Genomic DNA, 19,140 nt, shown 5'->3' on the forward strand with positions numbered 1-19,140 from the left:
GGGGGGAATCTTTATGTTGTGTGTGTGTGTGTGTGTGTGTGTGTGTGTGTGTGTGTGTGTGTGTGTGTGTGTGTGTGTAAACTTTCTAGCTACTATTTGGATGCTGTATTCCTTTGCTAGGACTGGCATAGCAAGTACCACAGACTGGGTGAAATTTATTTCCTGTCCTGCAGGCTGGCAATCTGAGTCGATTCTTCCGAGGTCACTTTCCTTGGCTTGTACATGTCTGTCTTCTGTCTGTGTCTCCATATGACTTTCCTCAGTGCATGTCTGTGTCCTAATCTCTTCTTATGAAGACATCAGTCATTTTGGATTTGGGCCCACCCCATTGACCTCGTTTAATCTTAATTATCTCTATAAAAACCCTCTCTCCAAATATAGTCACACTCTGAGGAACGGAGGGAGCAGTTAGGACGTCAGCATATGAATTTTGAGGATGGGAAGTGATTCATTCCATAATCTTATCTAATAGAAATATAGCTAGCTATTATATCCATTTTTTCGGATATGAAAGCAAGCCCGAAATGAACTCAGTTTCTCAGCTCAGTCAGAGAAGAGGGCGAAGCATATGAGAAGCTTACCTCACAGGTTCCTCTGGTGGGTCTTGGTTTAGCTCTGAGATACACCCCAGAGTAAAACACTAATTTTCCCTTTACCTGGCTTGATGCTTTATTTTGCCTAAGAAAACTAAGATGTAGCCGCCACCGCCTCTGTATAAACCTGCTTGTATGCTGTCGTTTTTTCTCCGACCTCCCAATCCGTTGCCTTAGCCTTCGGGATTCGCTGCGTCCAAAATGAACCTTGGGCAGGAAAAGTTATATCCTTTCCTCTGTGGAGATCTTCCACTTTGAAGCATCAAATGAAAGATTTGCTCGTCTCAGAGGAGATTAGTAAGAGATCGTTGAGAGATTAGCATAGGACAGCATCTCTTAATTATAGTTTTTTGGCACGAAAGGAGGAAGATTGTTCGCTTAAGGTTTGGGGTGGAGGGGAGAAATTTATGAGAAGAGAGGGTGTAATTTACCAAGGAGAAATGTAGATGACAATCACTGAAAACCTACAGTCTGGTCCTAGTTGCTACAGTAAGGAACACATTGAAAGATCCTTTCATAAAAAAGATGATGAGACAATATACCGTAGACTCTAAAGTGCTCTCCAATGGTTAGCCTCAGAATAGTAATGAAAAGCTGAGAGTAATCGTTGAAGACCAACTCACGAATATAGACTAGACTATGAGTTTACTTTTGAGAAAGGGAGAAAACGATTATTTGCTGAGCATCTAACTGTCCAATCATCATATATTCACATGGTGTCGTTTATTCTTTCATCAGATTTCCATTTTCATAAATGAGAAACTGAGGGTTAGGAATAGGCAGAAACTAGAGTTACGTTCTCTGCCCTTCTCTAAGATAGCACAGATAATAGTCTCACATTTATTGTACCTTCTCAACATTCTGTGAATATTGTACCAACAAGCTAGTGTAAACGCAAGCCAATGTGACATAGGAAATCCTAACTCTTAAGCATAAATCTAAAATAATTTTATGACAGTGAGTATATGAAATCAGAGGTTGATGTATACAGTCATTTAAAATGATTCTTTACATCTTCATTGATTTGTGTGTCCCGGTCTCTGTGATGAGTGTCTGCGTTTTGGTTCCGCCATGTTTATTCTTTTGTTAACAGATGAACTCCTTTTAGCTTCCAGCCTTTGACAAATTTTTTTAAACGGATTTACGAATTTGACTAATTCCCCCCCACACACTTTTTTTTTTTTTTAAGTCCTACTGGAACAATCGGCTATTTGATAACATCTTTTAATCTGAGCCCTCGCCCCTCGATTCTCCAAGCAGCATCGCTATCTGCTTCTCAGCCAGGGATGCTGAGAGGTGGCGGAGAGCCTGAGGAGGCCCCATCAGCCTGGCTGGGATCAGTCTTTCATTGCCTATGAAAACCTAGGAAATTTCATCCCTCACAGCTCCAAGGCCTCTTCTGTATAGAATCGATTAGATGCCCTCTTGTAGGAAAGGATGCTTTTCTTTCGTATGTCATTTGTTTTTAATATAAGCACCAAGAAGAAAATCAAGATGTGTCCTTTAACAAATAATACGCAATGATATTACAATTTAAATTGTACAAAAATGGATAAACAAGAAGTGAAATCCTTCCTTTCCCGTTCCATTTTCTCTCCCCAGAGATTCTTGTGGTGGCTTCTAGAAAAAAGACTTATGCATATTCCCACATATCTATTTATATTATTTTACTTTCAAATTTACACAATAAGAACCACGCAATACACACTTAGGCACCTCATGCAAGTACATCTTAGAGAGTAGCGTCAGCACATGAATATGCGCCGTATTTGTTTAATGGCTGCATACTGCATATTTCCTATGAATATATCACTATTGTGGATGCTTTCTGAGTGTAACAAATGTTACAACAAATGAGAAAAAGATACTGATTAAGACATAAACATTTTTATTTTTATAATGAAATATATAGTATATATTTGTATATTTATCATAAAATATATATAGTATATTGAAAAAAGACCCGACGAGTCTTTTTGTACCTTCTTTGCAAGTCTAGCATCCCAGACTAGTGGAATATTTTATTAGAGGGAATTTAATGATGAATAGAGGGCATTTTTAAGCAATCTTGTAAAGACATTTCGGAAATAAAGTATTTCTTAATAGATCTAATGACAACATGCATCGAGAAGTTATAAAAATTTATAGCCATAATATTTCCAGGCCATTTAGAACATTCTTGAATCATGTTAGTACTGAACATTAAATCGAGGACTTTATAAATCAAAACTAAGGAATAAAAAGAAGAGTAGATAAACATATGAATAGTATTTCTTCTAAGTCTGATGGGAACTAGAAGATTTTACTCAATAACAGCGTGATGCATTTTTAAAATCTTTTAACAGTGTATTCTTTGGTAATTGAAGAAAAATTCTGAGCAGAGTTTATTTCAGCTAACCGAACTAGAACTTTTCCAAGCGTAGATTTCTTTAAACATATTTAAAGAAATTTTTTTTTTTTACCTTTTACTTCCCTGAATGTTTGACAAACATCAAATAATATGCAACACTTGATAATCATGAGATTGGAAATCAGTTGACAAGACAGTTTCCTCAGGAGAGTGGTCAGAATCTGTGTTAAAAGTTTTTCATCGTACGTGTATTTGGTTTGCACCAAGTTAGATTTGCAGTAAGTGAGGAAAAAGGCTTTGTTCGTCTTTCGTCCATAGGGTGAAGTGCCACCACTGGCCATTCCATTAGTGTCTGGGTTCCGGTAACACAGGTGTGTGTTTACGTTATGGAAAATACATCGAACTGTTTGCTTATGATTTGTGTACTTTCTGTATATCCGTTATATGTCAAAATCTACATTAAAAATAACATAGAGTACTAACGGCATTGTAATAAGTGGAAAGCAAACATTTAAACATTCTCATTTTATGTGCTCCAGAATTTCCTTGCTTTTATTATTATTATTTGGTACTCATTTATATTAACTTCCCTATTTGGGCAATTTTTATATTATAAGTATTGGGCACCTATAACTGATTTTCCCTTAATGTGGGAAAATGTATCTAAATAGTTTTCAGAATTTAACTGTGAATTCTTTTATATTAATCAGCTTAATTCTGTGGAATAAAAATCAAAGTTCGAAAGTACAATTTTGAAGACTTTCAGAGTATTTGAATTTGTTTTTGATCTATAGCCTTTACTGTTCCTGAGAACTATGTTTATTTTTGAAATAATGGAAGCTATGAGAGTTTTACATGATTTTGTAGCTTTTAAAAGCCTACTCTTTTCAAATATGTTTTCTCAGAAATCCAAGCAACATTAGGCAACTTGTTAAGGTTGACAGAACCAAGATTTGCGAATCCTTCATTTCCCCGAACTCCCTCGTCTTTGGAGCAGTTGTATGAATAGAATGTTCTTAAACAAGCATCTGCTTTTGTGGCATCTTTGTCTCTCTAACCTCTGTCAGGTTGACTAAGTTAAAAAATCCCTTTCCCGAACTTAAGACCTATTCAAGTGAAAACCTAACTGCCGAGGGAGATTTTATATTGTTTTAATCCATTCGTCCAAGTACTTTGGTGAAATCCAGTGTTGGAAATGTATTTTGGTATAAGACATAATTCCATTTTGGAAAATACTTTGCATATGGTACTTCTAAGTTATACTGATAACTCATTTAGAACTGACTTCTTATTTAGCCTGAATCTAATGGGCCTTAAGACTTTAAAACCCTGACCAGTTTGTGTAATGACTTTTTAAAGATATCACTTATACCTTCTAATTCAAAAACCTGGTCTCAGCCTCTTGTTTAAACCTAATCTCCAGCCAAGATCCCACCTGTTCCATATGCTTCTGTTCTGGGCACCTTTCCCTGAACCTTGCAGCCGCCCTGTTTGTAACATCGTCACCCTGCAATGCCCTGCCTGATTTTCTTTTAAGGTCCATCTCAAATGCCACACCCTCTTCTCGCTGACTCTTTAATCAAAACCAGTCGCTCTTCCTTCTCTGTTTCTGTTGCACCTGTCACACAACTATTGTAGCAAATAGGCATGCTCCATTATTGTCATTTGCTTATGTGGCCACGTATGTGGCCCCGGGCTATTATCCACGGTGCCTGACAAGATGGGGGCATTCAAGAAATGTTTGTTCAATAGAATTGAAGTATTTGGACAGGCTGGGCTTTTAAGTGCCAATTTGTTTCAGGGAAGACATTTTCTCAAAAGTTTTCTGTTTTAAAGTTTATGCTGCCATTTTCTGAGTATTCAGGGAAATACATATAATTATATATTTGTATACTTCTCTTTCTGGATGTACCCTACTTGGTGGTAAATGCCAGACGTTTTACTTTTCAACATTTGGGGCATAGTTGAAAACTTGATTAGGGCCAAAATAACTTTGGTTAAAAGGAACTTTATGAATTACCTAAAGATTTCATTTCTTATGATATTCTTAATTAGGGAGTCATTGAGAGATAATATAAAATTGCTATTTATCCTCTGGTGGTGAAAAAGCCAAGAATTAAATATTGTAATATTTACTGAATTCCTTGTTAGCAGGGAATTCCGAGAGAAAATAAGATTAATGTGGTAGTAGTTGCTTAGATCATGCGATACACTCAGTCTCTATGAGTTTAGACCTCAAGTGACAGTCACAGCAAAAGGCTTCCCTTAAAACAAGGTTAAATACAGCTTGACAGTGTCCTTGAAGAACTTAAAGAAAGAAGGCATTAAATGGACCTCTCACCATCCACATGCTTTGTTTCTGAGACAAAATTCTGTATAGCCAAGTTTTTCAATTTCAAAAGATGGTAGATGAAATCTCAGTTGACTCTTTTGACAATGTTTGAAAGGTTGTTTTGTTTTGTTTTTTTTTTCTCATTTGACATGCAGCAAGGACATATGGGCGAAGGAGAGGTAATATTATTGTTTCTAACTTTTGAATGTCTAGTTGTATTTGGAGAGGACCCAGGTGTGCTCAGTTTATAACCCTTGGGGGGAAGTGGGGAGGGGGAGTGAAACAGGTTCGGTTCGGTCCATACACACTTTCCATGCTGTAGTTGATCCTCAAGACATTCTTATTTTGAGGAGTCAGAATGGTAGGATTTGGATTTGAATCCAAATAATTTCCCTATATTATGTTATAGACTGCACTTATTGATATCTAACGACTTATTTCCTTTTATTTCTGAAAGGAATTTCTTAGGAGAAAAAAATTAAGAATCTTTCAAAAGGAAAATACAGTTCGACTCATCTCAAAATACCTGATTATATTGGAAATTCAATTATATTTGAATACCTATGTCTATTTTTTTTTTTTAACCAAGTCAGCGTAATACATTTGGTTTAAAATGAGATTAGCTAAATAAAATAACTAATCCTATAAATTGCAAACATTGAGGGGTGGGGGAAGCTCTAGAATTTTTAGAGAATTTTAAGGAATCATTTCCTTAGAGGTGCCTGAATAAACCTGATTCTTGCCATCTGTAATAGATTTTGCCTTTTTACTTTAAAAGCAAGACAGTAAAATAGCTCAACTTCGAAATGGAAGTGACTTTTGAAGATCATTCAGGAAATAGCCTCCAATTTTGTGGTCTTTTTTTAAATCTTCATAATATATATCTCTTTTGAGCTGCAGTTGTACAGGATAAATTTGTAACCAATATACTGTTATTATTTGTGTTTAGTAATGAAAGTTGAAAGGAAGGCAAGTTTGGCAGCAGAAAGATATCGGAATGTTTCAATAAAGGAAGAACACTTAAGATACACTTCTGCAAGACCCATTAATGAATTCCTTGTGTAGTACCTAGAAGTAAATTGGCAGCCTGAAAAGTGACAAAACAGTGCTTGAGAGATTCTGCAGTTATTTATGGCTCTGTGTTTTGCTTCTGATTTAAAAGTTTGGTCTTTGCTGTCAGGTCCATAAGGGAAGAACATCAACTACGTTGGCATCTCTCGTCTTTTCTGCTTATGTAGTCTATAATGATATAATTTTTAAAGAGCAAACGTACTGACGAGTTTTTAGAATTAGCACAGTTGCAACTGATTATTACTCAACTAAAAGAAAATAGATCTGTAGTATGCCCCCAGATCCTAAATTCGAGAAGCCCACACAACGAAGTGAGATAACAGCTAATAAATGGGTTTTGATGATATCCCATTAGTTAAGGTAAACTGAGTGCTCACTTTAAGAATGAGCATGTTCATTTTAAGGACTTTCTCAGAGGAAATCGTACTGGCTCTATCATTTGACTTTTTAAAAAAAAATTTAAGTGATCTAGCATCTGACAGTCAGATCTGACAGTGTGCACATCTAGCTGCCAAGTCTGCTGCCAACTGCTTTCGAAAGAGAGCCCTCTCCAACTGTCTTTCCATCGCCCCTCGCTGGAGTTTCTGGATGCCCGTGGGAGAGTCAGCAGCCCTCGCCTTAACCACGTACTTTCTCTCCGGCTCAGTGGGACTTGAAGGTGATGAGAATTCAAGAGCATAGCTGAGTGATCCTATGTGTGTTATTCAGTGAGAAAACTAAGGGCAGCATTTTTATTGAATGAGCTGTTCTCCTTGTTTGTCGTGCAAGATAATCAGTGGCCAGGAGCCCTTTCTGTTAGCTTTTTTTCCTGCTTTCTATTCCAGGTCAGTCTTCACTGTTTCCAATGGAAGATGGATTCTTGGATGATGGCCGTGGGGAGCAACCGCTGCATAGTGGCCTGGGCTCACCTCACTGCTTCACTCACCAGAATGGAGAAAGAGTGGAACGCTATTCTCGCAAGGTGTTCGTGGGCGGGTTGCCTCCTGACATCGATGAAGGTATATTTAGAAAGAAGCGTTAGTAGCCCGATACCCAGATGCGGCACACACGGTAGATAACTCAGAGGTAGTGGCTACTGTTATTGTGGCAACAATGGTCTGATCTGGTTCCAGGTATTCAGCCTCGATTGCATTGTTTTCTTTTCATACCTTCCTATCGTGGCCTGTAAGGTTCATTCACAGAAGGAGTGGGGAGCAGGACTTTGGGAACCAGCCGAAGCAAGTGGTTGGACTAAATGAAAAAGCGTGAACAGCACTGGGAGAGCTTCCCAAGGGTTCTGTGTGTCTGTGCGGGCTGCCTCGGCCACATTCAATTACATATTCTTTGTATTTCTTTCCCATCTTTTGATGAATGCTCCATAAATATATGGTCAATTGTTTAAAAGTCTTAGATTAAGCATGAACTTTTGAAAAATATAGACTGCAATCGTACCACGAAAAAGGGTATCTTTAGAGTTACATCATTTTGTAACTTTTCACTTGTCAAATTTTTCATGCTTTCTAAAGGCCATGCCCTGTTCCTAGGCCGATTTACAGCAGTGAATGAGGTAGATAGTCCCTGCTCACACGGAGTTTACGTTCTAGTGGGGCAGGCAGATAAAAATATGAGCATGCAAGGAAATAGCAGAGAATAAGTTTTGAAAAGAAAACAAGGCGATCAGGTACAATAATGTAGGGAGTCAGCTTAGAGCAGGTGGTTAAGGAAATTCTCTTAGAGGAAAATGACATTTGCACTGAGACCCGAATAAGGAGCCAGCCATGCAAAGATTTAGAGGACCAGTTGTCCAGGAATATTTTATTTATCTGTGGATGTCAGTGACCCTAATAAAAGTCAAAATAGCAGACCGTGTACCAACCATATATCCTTAGTTGCTTTTTTCCCTAATCTCCTTTGTCTTGGTTTCCTGAATGGAAATGAACTAGTTCATGTTATGGAAAATAGAAGAGTTTTCTCTAAAAGTCTATAAGGTCTAATAATATTTAATAACATCCCATTTAGACTGAGTTGAATGTATTGAGCCACTTAAGACGATCATTCTTTTGGAAGATTGAGACAAAAATAATTTCAAAACGCCAAAGACTAAAATAAACACAAATTGGTTTTCTTGGTGGAAGCTGTGCCGAAATTTCAGTCTGGACTGACTCAGTCTCCATCCGGTCCTGGGAGGGCATAGCTTGTGTTCACAGCCTTCGTCGTGAGCCAACTATCTGCTCACAATTTGTCCACTCCAGTAAGCTCCTGGCTGTGGCCTTCTCTTTTCCTTAGTATTATGGGTTCTAGGGGTTTTTATCCCTTTAAGGTCAAATCTTTAGCACTGCTGAGCCCCACCTGGTCTTTGATGAGTAAATTATATGCATACGAAAAGAGGAGACTGAATCTTATCCAACCTGGCTGGGATAAACAACTCTGACCTAGATAGTCTGCGTCTTTTTGGAAAATTACTCATCAACCTGAAATGTACAGTTCCTAAGATTCTTAGAGGCACAGGTAAATGTAACAGATTTGGCAACAGAGGCTTAAACAGAGCAAAACTGATGGGAATCGTGTTAGTCTTCCTGCTTTATCCTTAAGGCCACGTGTATTGATAAGTCAGTAGCAATTGAGGTCGGCAGGCCTTTCTACCGGAATGGGAGATATGTATTCCTGAAGAATATTGTGTTCTGTAGAATCGTGCACTAAAAATCACGGGGTTCATGGGAGAAATAGGATTAGAGGCAGATCATTTCAAACCCAATGAACTTTGTACCGGAAGCACTAACAAAAAGAGAATTGTAATTGACCCTTGAACAATGTCGGAGTTGGGGTGCCAACTCTCCCTCGCAGTCGAAAACTTGCATACAACTTTTGACTCCCCAGAACTGAATTTCTAATAGCCGACTGTCGACCGGAAGCCTTACCGATAACATAAATAGTCAATGAACACATATTTTGTATGCTCTATGAACCACATTCTTACAATAAAGTAAGCTAGAGAAAAGAAAGTGTTATTAAGAAAATCCTGAGGAAGAAAAAATACATTTTTAGTATCTGTTGAAAAAAATCTGCATATAAGTGGACCCTGTCATTCAAACTCGTGTTGTTCAAGGGGCAACTAGTACCTCAGAGATGACCTGGACAGCGTATGTCGCAGAGGTTAGAGGCTGTCTCGAGGAATATTGGAAATGATAAAACCAATGGAGCAGAAATAGTGGCTTGCAAGCCCAGAGCTGACGCAGGTGCAAGTGGACCTCTGAGCACCAGAGGAAGTGCAGACTCTCAGATGAGAGTTGGGGTACACCTGTCTGCCGAGAGAGCTTTGGCTGCTGTGCTCATGTTTAATTTCTTATTAAGAGAACTGAGGGGGCATCTGCCTGCACATCAGACGAGCTGGGGGGCTTTTTCCTTAAATAATTCTACTCCCACTCTGCTAGCTCACCTGGCCTAAGAAGAACCATCTGTGAACCAGGAAGTTCCAGGTTATGCCAAAATCACCCCCCTGTTTACCAGTCTCACAGGAGCTAAATGGTTCTGTAGAACAGACGACACGGTTCCAACCTGGAGGAGACAAACGGTTCCTCCAGACCGAAAGTTGAACATACTCCTCAGCTCTGCTTTCCGTTCCTCTGTCCTGCGTATTCCTAGGTCTTACCCGCTCTTTCCAGAAGTTCCTTGGAAATTTATTTTCCTGTAGACCACTCATCAGTTGTCCACACATATAGTATAACATAACTGGTATCATTTAAATTAATAGCAAAATATGATCGAGTCTTCCTTGCCTGTCCCACGTTCCCTTCCTTTCCCTTCCTCACGAGGCTCAGAGGTATTGCTGTGCAAGGCAGTGGGTTGGCGAGGGAAAGGAGGGTGCCAGGTGGAGGGCGGGCATGGGTATGGACGTGGGCGGGGCCTGCTCAGAGGCCTCAGCGACAGTACGCATGGCACCCAAGAAATCAGGGCAACAAGGGCTGGGGTGCAGAGGTACAAGGTAGAGGAGACTCCCAGGGTAGCAGAGAGATTGGTTACCTGAGCAGGTAGGTGAACATATTGAGGTTAAGGGGAACTAGGCTACTCACTGTGAGAAGGGAATTTACAAACACGGAAATGGGGAGGGCTGAAAAAAACTGTGAGATGTTGGAGGCGAATTGCAGGTGTCAATACGAACTCATTTTTATAAACACACGCAGGTATAGAAATAGTTCTAAATGTGTCTGCGTGTGTATATTTATGTATTCCCTAGCTTCGTCCACTGAGAAAACTTAGGGATTATAAATACTCATTAGCAGTGAGCACATGGAGTACCCAGATCTTAGTTTCTAAATATTTTTTGTTGCTGAAAGAAACCAGGACTTCTAGAAGAAAAACAAACAAACAAAAATGCAGAGAAGGAACAAGGCAAGACCCGGAGGATCTTCTTAGGTTAGAAAGCACAGAAGCACTTAAAGAATGATGGGGATGGATCAAAAGGATGTAGGAATTCCCACTGGCCAAACTGGGGACAGTTTGGGGAACAAACTGAGCACCAAAGTAAATAAGGAAAGATTTAGATTTAATTCATTAAATAAAATAGCTCTATATTGATATAAGTACATGGCTAAATAAGTGGATGAGAAGAGAAAGCTCTTCCTTATTGTATAATACTCACTGGTAAATGTAGAGGGAATGATGGAAACAGATAATCACCATTTGGCAACTGTCCTTGTGGTAGCTAGTACAAGGCGAGAATCTTTCATTCATGCCAAGGCTGATGAGAAAATAGGATACTGGTGGATAGCACAACACCAGGTTGGCAGACACCAACTTGACCAGGTGATCAAGATTCACATGCCCAGTTAGGAGAGGGTGACATGGCATCATTTTGGTGGTGATCCTGTTTAGAACTCATAGCAGGAGTCTGGGCATGAGGGAACAGGGGGCAGGCCCAGGTTGAGAGTCCTCCTATACACTTTAAGACTGTCGAGGATACGAAAGACAGAAGAATGAGGAGCCGTGCCTACCTGAAGAAGACTCATGCCCCCGAGACATGACAGCTAAGGGCCACACATGTGCTGGATCAGAAAGGCAAAAAGAGATACTGTTGGGAGAGTTTGAAATTTGGATGGAGTCGGTGAATTGGCTGGTGGTCTTGTATAAGTATCAGCTTCCTGATTGAGAGGGTTATACAGTGGTATTTAAGGAAGTGACCTTGCTTTGAGCAGGTAACAAGAGTTGTGTTTTGGGTTGTAGAGCATCATGTCAGGAAAAGATGATAGGTAGGTCGTATCATGCATACGTATAGCTGGAAGGAGGAAGGGGAAGAGGCACGAGAGGGGAAAGGTGCAAAATATTAATTAGTGGGGAATCTTGATGAGGGGATGCAGGAGTCCTTTGTACTATTCTTGTAAACGGTAGATTTGAAACTGTGTTTTCTAAACTAATTCCCCAAAATGATCATAAAAATATGTGAATCTTTTTTTCTTTGTTGTTCATCAGATGAAATCACAGCTAGTTTTCGTCGCTTTGGCCCCTTGATTGTGGACTGGCCTCATAAAGCAGAGAGCAAGTCCTATTTTCCTCCTAAAGGTAATTATCAAGATTCGACACACGTGTAGTTTATCCTTATATTATTTAATGTTTAGCCTTTTCATAAATATTTGCCTTCCCTGTAAGATTTTCCGTTGTTAAACATATATTTTCCTAAATGCATCTTTAAAATTTCTACCTAATATGTACTTTCCATTCAAATTTAATTTTACTCTAAAAGATGTTTCAAGATATCAAACTGAACTTAAGGTTCATATTATCAGACTTTGGGTAGGAATATTCAGTTTTAATTTTTTTCACTTTTTTAACTCCTTTTTCTTAGTTTTAGTTTATGCTTCCTTTCTCTTGAAGAATGACGAAAAAGAAAGAAAGAAAATTAAGAAACTGTATAAGCGTTCTTTTCCTTTTTATCAGGCTATGCATTTCTGCTGTTTCAAGATGAGAGCTCTGTGCAGGCGCTCATCGATGCATGCATTGAAGAAGACGGAAAACTCTACCTGTGTGTGTCAAGCCCCACCATCAAAGATAAGCCAGTAAGTGCGCTTCAGTCTGGAGATAGTGTCTTGTCTTTTCCCCCAACTCCACTCGGTTTGAAAAACCCACCGATGTCTTGATGTTTCTCTTAATTGACACGTTTGTAAGTAGATTAGAAGTAAAGTTTTGTTATTGTCATCAGGCCCCTAACATGGACATTCTGTATCTTTGTGCATGTTATTTTGACATGGAATTTTCAATTAATTAACATATTGGTGAATATTTACTATTAAAAGACTTGATAATGTATTTGATAACATAGTTGAGTTTCCTCCGAATAATAGATTTAGCTTGTAATAGGTAATTAAGTTTCCATTTTGGTTCAGTTTACTCTTAAAAATGAAGTGAAGGGTTGGGATATTGCTATTTTTAAGTCTTTTCTAGTTTTACATCTTGATTGCTTGGATTAGTGCTTTTAAAAATATAAAATGTTCTGTAACCGTTTTAAACTCCTTTCCCCATAAATTGTCTGTACTGAGAATGAGATGTTTCGGTGCCCTCACTCCCTAGGTACAGATTCGGCCTTGGAATCTCAGTGACAGTGACTTTGTGATGGATGGTTCACAGCCTCTCGACCCACGAAAAACTATATTCGTTGGTGGTGTTCCTCGACCATTACGAGCTGGTATGATTAAACAACAACAAAATCCTCTTTGTCCTTAAGCATAAGAAATATTTTATAAAGATTTTTCAGGATAAATTCTCCACCAGCATTTGCATGAATGTCTAAGAGAGAGTTCTAGAATCGGAGTGTCTCGGTTTGAATTCATGTGCTCTGTTCCCCGTGAATAGTGGACAAATTACTTAATTTCTCGAATTCTCAATTTCCTTATCTATCAGATGGAGTAAAACGTTATATAGAGTTGCTTTGAGGATTAAATAAGATAGGGCAAAGTGTCTCATAATGCTGGTGATCATTACTCACTTGCATCATCAAGTGGAAAAAAACCAAAACACTCTTCAAGAATAGATTATATTTTGAGATGTTTAACTTGTTTCCCATGTTCTCATTTGCTTGTCAGCTGTTTATCCAGCTCTGAAATACAGCAGGATTCTTAACAGCGTATTGTGTTTTTAGAGCAGTACTTACAGAAGAAATTTCATCCCTAGTCAACTAGTTTGAGGTGTAATTGTATGAGTGAGATAAAGAACGTAAAAAGAACAAGAATGCTGTTTCAGAGTTATAACATTTCACAGAGAAGATAATTGTCCTCTTCTTGCCTCAAGTTCCCCAAGAAATTACTACCTGCTTCATAGGGTTTCTGTGAAGATTAAAAGAGAATATATGTAAAACACTCGGCAGAGCCCCTGCCCTTCGTTACAAGATAAAAAGTTAGCCCAATGGAGACCTGGTTATGATTACGTTAGATTTTAATAATAATTATAATGACGTGAGCTCAGACTACAGATAAACTGCTTTGAATGATATCTTTTCCTGATGTCGAGGTACCCTTTCTGCTTCTCCCTTATTTAGTGGAGCTTGCCATGATCATGGATCGCCTGTATGGAGGTGTGTGCTATGCTGGCATCGACACCGACCCTGAGCTGAAGTACCCAAAAGGAGCCGGGCGGGTCGCATTCTCTAATCAACAGAGTTACATAGCTGCTATCAGTGCCCGCTTTGTTCAGCTGCAGCACGGAGAGATAGATAAACGGGTAAGTGTTCTACTACATTCTGGAAAATTCTAGAAATGGCTCTCTAAATGTGTCATTAGCAAGATTGGAATGGGGGAATTTTATATGACATTAATAAGCTGACAGTTCTGCTATGGGACCAATTAGATGTATGTCCTACTATATCAGTTAACTCGAGTCAATTAATTTTTCTTAAGCTGTCACCCACATCCATTCATTTATTCAGTTAGTCAGACATTCAATAAATATTTACCAAATCCTTTAAACTACGTTATATCAAGTATACAGACATGAATGCCCTCGAAGTCTCCTGACCTTTATTTTTTTCATCCTAGGACATCACGAATAACTCAGAAAGCCCTATTTTCCAACGCACTATGCAACAAATGATTGGATAAATTCACTTCTAGGACTGCATGTCTTAGAAATATTTCATTACCATAGCAGATTAAGTAGAAGAAATCATAATCATTTGTAGTCCAGGTAGTAACTGAAATTAGGTAGTAACTAGTTAGCGCTCCTTCCAACACTCCTCTCTGCTGGCTTAATCCTCTGAATCAAAAGGTTGAAGGAAACTTCCGTTTTCCAATGTATTTGAAACGCTATGTTCCATGATGTATCTCATTTCTTCGCGTTCACAGATTTATCTGCTATCTCTGTGTTGCATGCATTCAACAAATGTTTTCATGCCTAGGACAAGAAGTCCCTGTCCTCATGAGTTTCTGGTCTGGTAGATAGAACTCTGTCTTACACCAACCAGGGCTACGCAGAGTGTGGTCTGTAGACTGACTGCCAGTAGGCAAACGGTGTGTTCCTAGTTCGTGGTGTGATACGAATTTACCCCGGAAGATGAATCAGCTCCATTAACAAGCTCAGTGTTTAGTTCAGCTGGCTTTTTTTTTTTGTCTCATGGAAGGACCTTGATTTGAAGGAAGCGATGAGTTGATTTACATTCTGACGTCAGCCCCTTATTTCGTGCTAGACCGGCGCTGTCATTAAGGCTGACGCAGACAGCTGACACCCTGAGGCATCGTTCTCAGAAAGGGTGGATCGCGTTATGCTGTTCTCGGTTCAGCGTGTCAGCCTATCAGGTCGACAGCGGTTTGCGCGTCCCGCTTCCGTTTCGTTCGTGGATGCTGTCATTCAGTGGCGGTACAGAGCTTCCGGTCATAGTGGTCATCGTGCCGTACTGTGAATATGTTCAAAAGAAAGGTGTAGGTTCTCTTATCCACATGGAGGAAGGGGGCCGTGTTAGCCACAGAATCCTTTAACATCCCTTCTCGTTCTTTATTCACATGGAAAAATACGTACATCTGAGCCAACAGTCTGTCCTGCCTCGCTGCTTCATTCCGACATGGGTTTCAGAGTCGTGACATTACTCATTAGAAATTCCGACTTAATTTTCACTCCTCTGCGATCAGATTATTCTAAAAGCGTCCTCGCCACTCTGTAGATGTTAGAATGGCCTCGGGCCAGAGCCCACTGCTCCGGTTATGTCTGCTCTCGCCGTGTTCCGTGTCACCCTTGCTCTTTTGTTTACAGCTGACCTTTGTCAGGATTCCTTGTCAGAACTGGATGGCACCGGTGGTGGTGACAGTCCGGTATAAGGGAGTTTCAGCCACGAGTCTCTCCAAGACTAAAAATAACCACGTCTTTTCTCACTGGTGACTTAGTAGCCAGGTTATTTTTAATGCTCGAGAGGCTCAAATGCCAGGTTGGCCTGCTGAGCGCCGGTTTTATAAAGTCACCTCTGACTTTTAGACTCAAGTAAACCATTCTTGCTGACAACGAACAGTGCAGGGTTTCAGATCGTGAGTACCATGGCGCGCCTTGTTTGTGCGGAGTTCTGGCTTTGCGATTATAACCAGAGAAGCAGACCCTGTTGATAGAAACCATGACCCGGGCTGTGCCACACAGGAATCAGGCGTCTTCCCTCTGATCTGAATATTGAAGTGCTCTTCTGTGGCACTGGGAAGTTCTTAGTTGGTTTTGGTTAAATTATAATTCCACATACGGTGAACATCCAGATCCACTCATTAAAACGACGGTTCGTATCTATGAAAACTCCTCCGTGGGTTTAATTTCATAATGTTCCACTCTAAATAGTTGCCTTCACTTTTTTTTATTTCTGATGGGACCCTTGTTTCCCTTTGAAACGCGTTTATTTAATAAGATGAAAATGTAAAGCGATGTGTGTGCAAATCTTACCGGGTTCTTAAGAGATAGACTGTCTTCCTTCCCATGAGAGAATTTTCAACATCTCGGCACGCCTTCTTTCAGGAGGTGATGGGGACGTCCACACACAGTAAGAATCGCCCGGTCTAGGCCCTGCAAAACGTAAACCCCTCTGTTTAAATTTTCGGTTGCAGGTGGAAGTGAAGCCATATGTCTTGGACGATCAGCTGTGTGACGAATGTCAGGGGGCCCGTTGCGGGGGCAAATTCGCTCCGTTTTTCTGTGCTAACGTTACCTGTCTGCAGTATTACTGTGAGTATTGCTGGGCTGCTATTCACTCTCGTGCCGGCAGGGAGTTCCACAAGCCCCTGGTGAAGGAAGGCGGTGACCGTCCTCGACATATTTCATTCCGCTGGAACTGAAGGACAACTGCATTGCTCATTTTCGGGCCTCACGACAAGTGCGCTCTTCTGTTAATTCTGCCCCCTTCCTCATCCTCTTCACGCTGGCATGCCCTTCCGTAGCAGTCCGTAACAGTAGTCTAATGAAAAGAACGACCTATCATAGAGGTGTTTTGTAGATTCCCGTGTCACCGAGAACCACACGTAGGAGCTCCTTTTTCATGTTGCCCTCATGGCGCGTGGAAGTTTCCTTCTCTTGTTTGGCGTGAGAACAAGAGGAGGCCAACTTCCTGCCACGTTTTCTTAGAGGAGAGAGAAATATTAAAAGAGAAATGAAACAATAGAGTATTTTGGGTTTTTAATTAAGTGATTGTTAATAATATAACCTATAAGAATACTTTTATTAAAATAGTGATGCAACGGTAACACTATCGGTCTGTGCTGACGCTGTGTCCCCCACGAAATGCCTCTGCCTTTTTCTTCCTTTTTGGCCTCTCTCTTTTTCCATCCCCCTTTCTATTCTTTTAACAGCAGCGGAGGGAGTTAACAGTCATTAACAGGAAAGAGCATGTTAAAGCAAACACAAATGCATGAGCGAGACTGAAGCAGCATTAGAACTCGTTTTAAGGGGTTCGAGGCCGAATATAATTTCGTTCTGCCTCGGTGACTACCACATCAGAAAAAGAAAAAAAAAAAAAAACTAGTAAAATAGGCAGAGCTAGGTTTATTTTCTTTTAAACACTTTTAAAAATTTAGAATGTAAAAATTGGGGTAATTTACCGCTGAGGGGAGTGCACTTATTTATTTTTAAAATCACTTATCTGGTCACAGCCCCAGGAAAACCTACCAAAGCTAGAATTAATGACAACTGGTGGGAAAATTAGCGTTCCCTCCCCTGAAGAACAAATGTATAAATTTTATTTTTGATGTTATATATAAACTCTATATCCTAATTTACTAACACTCATCAGGTGTCAGCCTTTGCTCTCCATTTTGACGTAAAAAAACAAACAAACAAACAAACAAACAGCTCTAGAGATACCTCGAGGATATTGTTTTTGATTTTACGTTTTCGTTCTTGTAGCCAAAACTGGAAGACAAAAATCAACATACAAATTGGCTGCCGATTGGCTTCCTTTTCGATGAAAAGTTACTTTGGGTCTCCTGTAATTTAGCTGTAACATAGAAAGTGAAAAAAAAAAAGTTTTTAAAAAAAAGTTAAGTAGTCGCAAAGTGTTTTGCACCGTTGAACTAAGTAACTGTGTAAATCTGTGCAAAGGTACGTATGTTTATCTTACTCTTCCTATAAAATAAAATAACATTACAGTTTCAGAACTTAGCATGGGACATAGTGTTTGAAGTGCCAACTTCATCAAGTAATGCATGCTTTATTATAAATACAATTCTAGCTTCGAAAGGCGTTATTATGTGCTGAACAGTATGCTTCAGGGGTAAATTTAAAATAGTCTCTTGAAGCCCTGGTCGTGGAAATAACTTTTATTTTAATTGACTTTCTCTCGAAATGCCCTATCCACCATTCAAAGGATTATTATCAGTGTGCAAAACATCAAAAAAAAAACAAAAGCTAACGGCGACCTTGCTAGTTGTGCTGCCTAACGGTACCGTCTTGGATCCTTCAAAACCAAAGACTTGCCCCAGCTCTAGGGTGGAACCACCTGGCTGACGACCCCACTGATAAACCCGTTACGTTCCAAAGGTCAAAATGGAGGCATCCGCTGTCTAATCGTCACACGCAGAAAGGGAGTCGCTTTTCGAGAATTCCCTGCCAATATTGAAAGCAGTCATGCGAACGGAGGGTGCTCTTGTGTAGCTGGTCAGGGACTTTTTTTTTTTTTTCTTTTCTCCTGAACGACATAATTCGAATTGGAAGGTTCATTTGCCTCTTTTTCTTCTTTTCAATGCTTGTAGGTGGCTTGGGGTGTGCTGTTGTGTTGTTCCTACTCAGTAAACAGGTGTGATGAGTTAACCAGAAATAACACTGTTTGAGAACTAGCTTTGAATAATAATTTTTCCCTTTGTACATGACCTGCTGAATTTCGGTACAGTGTTTTTGTAGCTAACTTATTTTGTCATGCACATAATGTATATTTGTTATGCACTACTTTTGTATATCTTGTTTTTCCAACAGTGAACATTTTTAGGCACACTTTTCACTGACGGGATGATATCTCTTTATGCAATACCTCAATTTTTCATATTGCAAAGAGTAGCTTTTTGTACTTTTATTACCGAGAGATCTTCATATACTTCATTTTTTAATATAAATAATTTTAATAAATTTTATTTTCTTATATTCTGCTTTTTATACATTTCAGTGCTCTGCATACATTTTAAATTATGAATGTCGTGCACTGGCGATGCTATTTTAGAGTCTGCAGAGAAGAGAAAGCATGTTGCTTCAACTTCCTTCCCCAGCACCGGCTATTGGTGTACCTATAATTTAAGAAATAGTCTATGTAAAGTCACAAATTAATGAAAAAAAAAAAAATTCGCATGAAAGTGACAGATAACACTGTAGTTACTAAAAAATAA

At 39.4% G+C, this 19,140-nt stretch overlaps 1 protein-coding gene across 3 annotated transcripts in view; it reads left to right on the plus strand.

The window, feature by feature from the left end:
* CPEB4 (cytoplasmic polyadenylation element binding protein 4) overlaps nucleotides 1-18,279 on the plus strand; it is a 57,040-nt gene extending 38,761 nt beyond the window's left edge. For 2 of the 3 annotated variants that reach the window (XM_006906526.3, XM_006906527.3), the window contains 6 exons: nucleotides 7,171-7,344; nucleotides 11,792-11,881; nucleotides 12,257-12,375; nucleotides 12,887-13,001; nucleotides 13,851-14,032; nucleotides 16,381-18,279. In XM_006906526.3, the coding sequence (XP_006906588.1) occupies nucleotides 7,171-7,344; nucleotides 11,792-11,881; nucleotides 12,257-12,375; nucleotides 12,887-13,001; nucleotides 13,851-14,032; nucleotides 16,381-16,608 (908 nt within the window). In that variant the 3' untranslated portion in view covers nucleotides 16,609-18,279. Of the gene's footprint in view, nucleotides 1-5,430; nucleotides 5,455-7,170; nucleotides 7,345-11,791; nucleotides 11,882-12,256; nucleotides 12,376-12,886; nucleotides 13,002-13,850; nucleotides 14,033-16,380 lie in introns of all 3 variants that reach the window. The other variant, XM_025043098.1, reaches the window with a different exon arrangement.
* Nucleotides 18,280-19,140: the final 861 nt, after the last annotated feature.

The sequence above is a fragment of the Pteropus alecto genome, unplaced genomic scaffold (genome assembly GCF_000325575.1).
Source record: "Pteropus alecto unplaced genomic scaffold, ASM32557v1 scaffold40, whole genome shotgun sequence".
Taxonomy (NCBI): domain Eukaryota; kingdom Metazoa; phylum Chordata; class Mammalia; order Chiroptera; family Pteropodidae; genus Pteropus; species Pteropus alecto.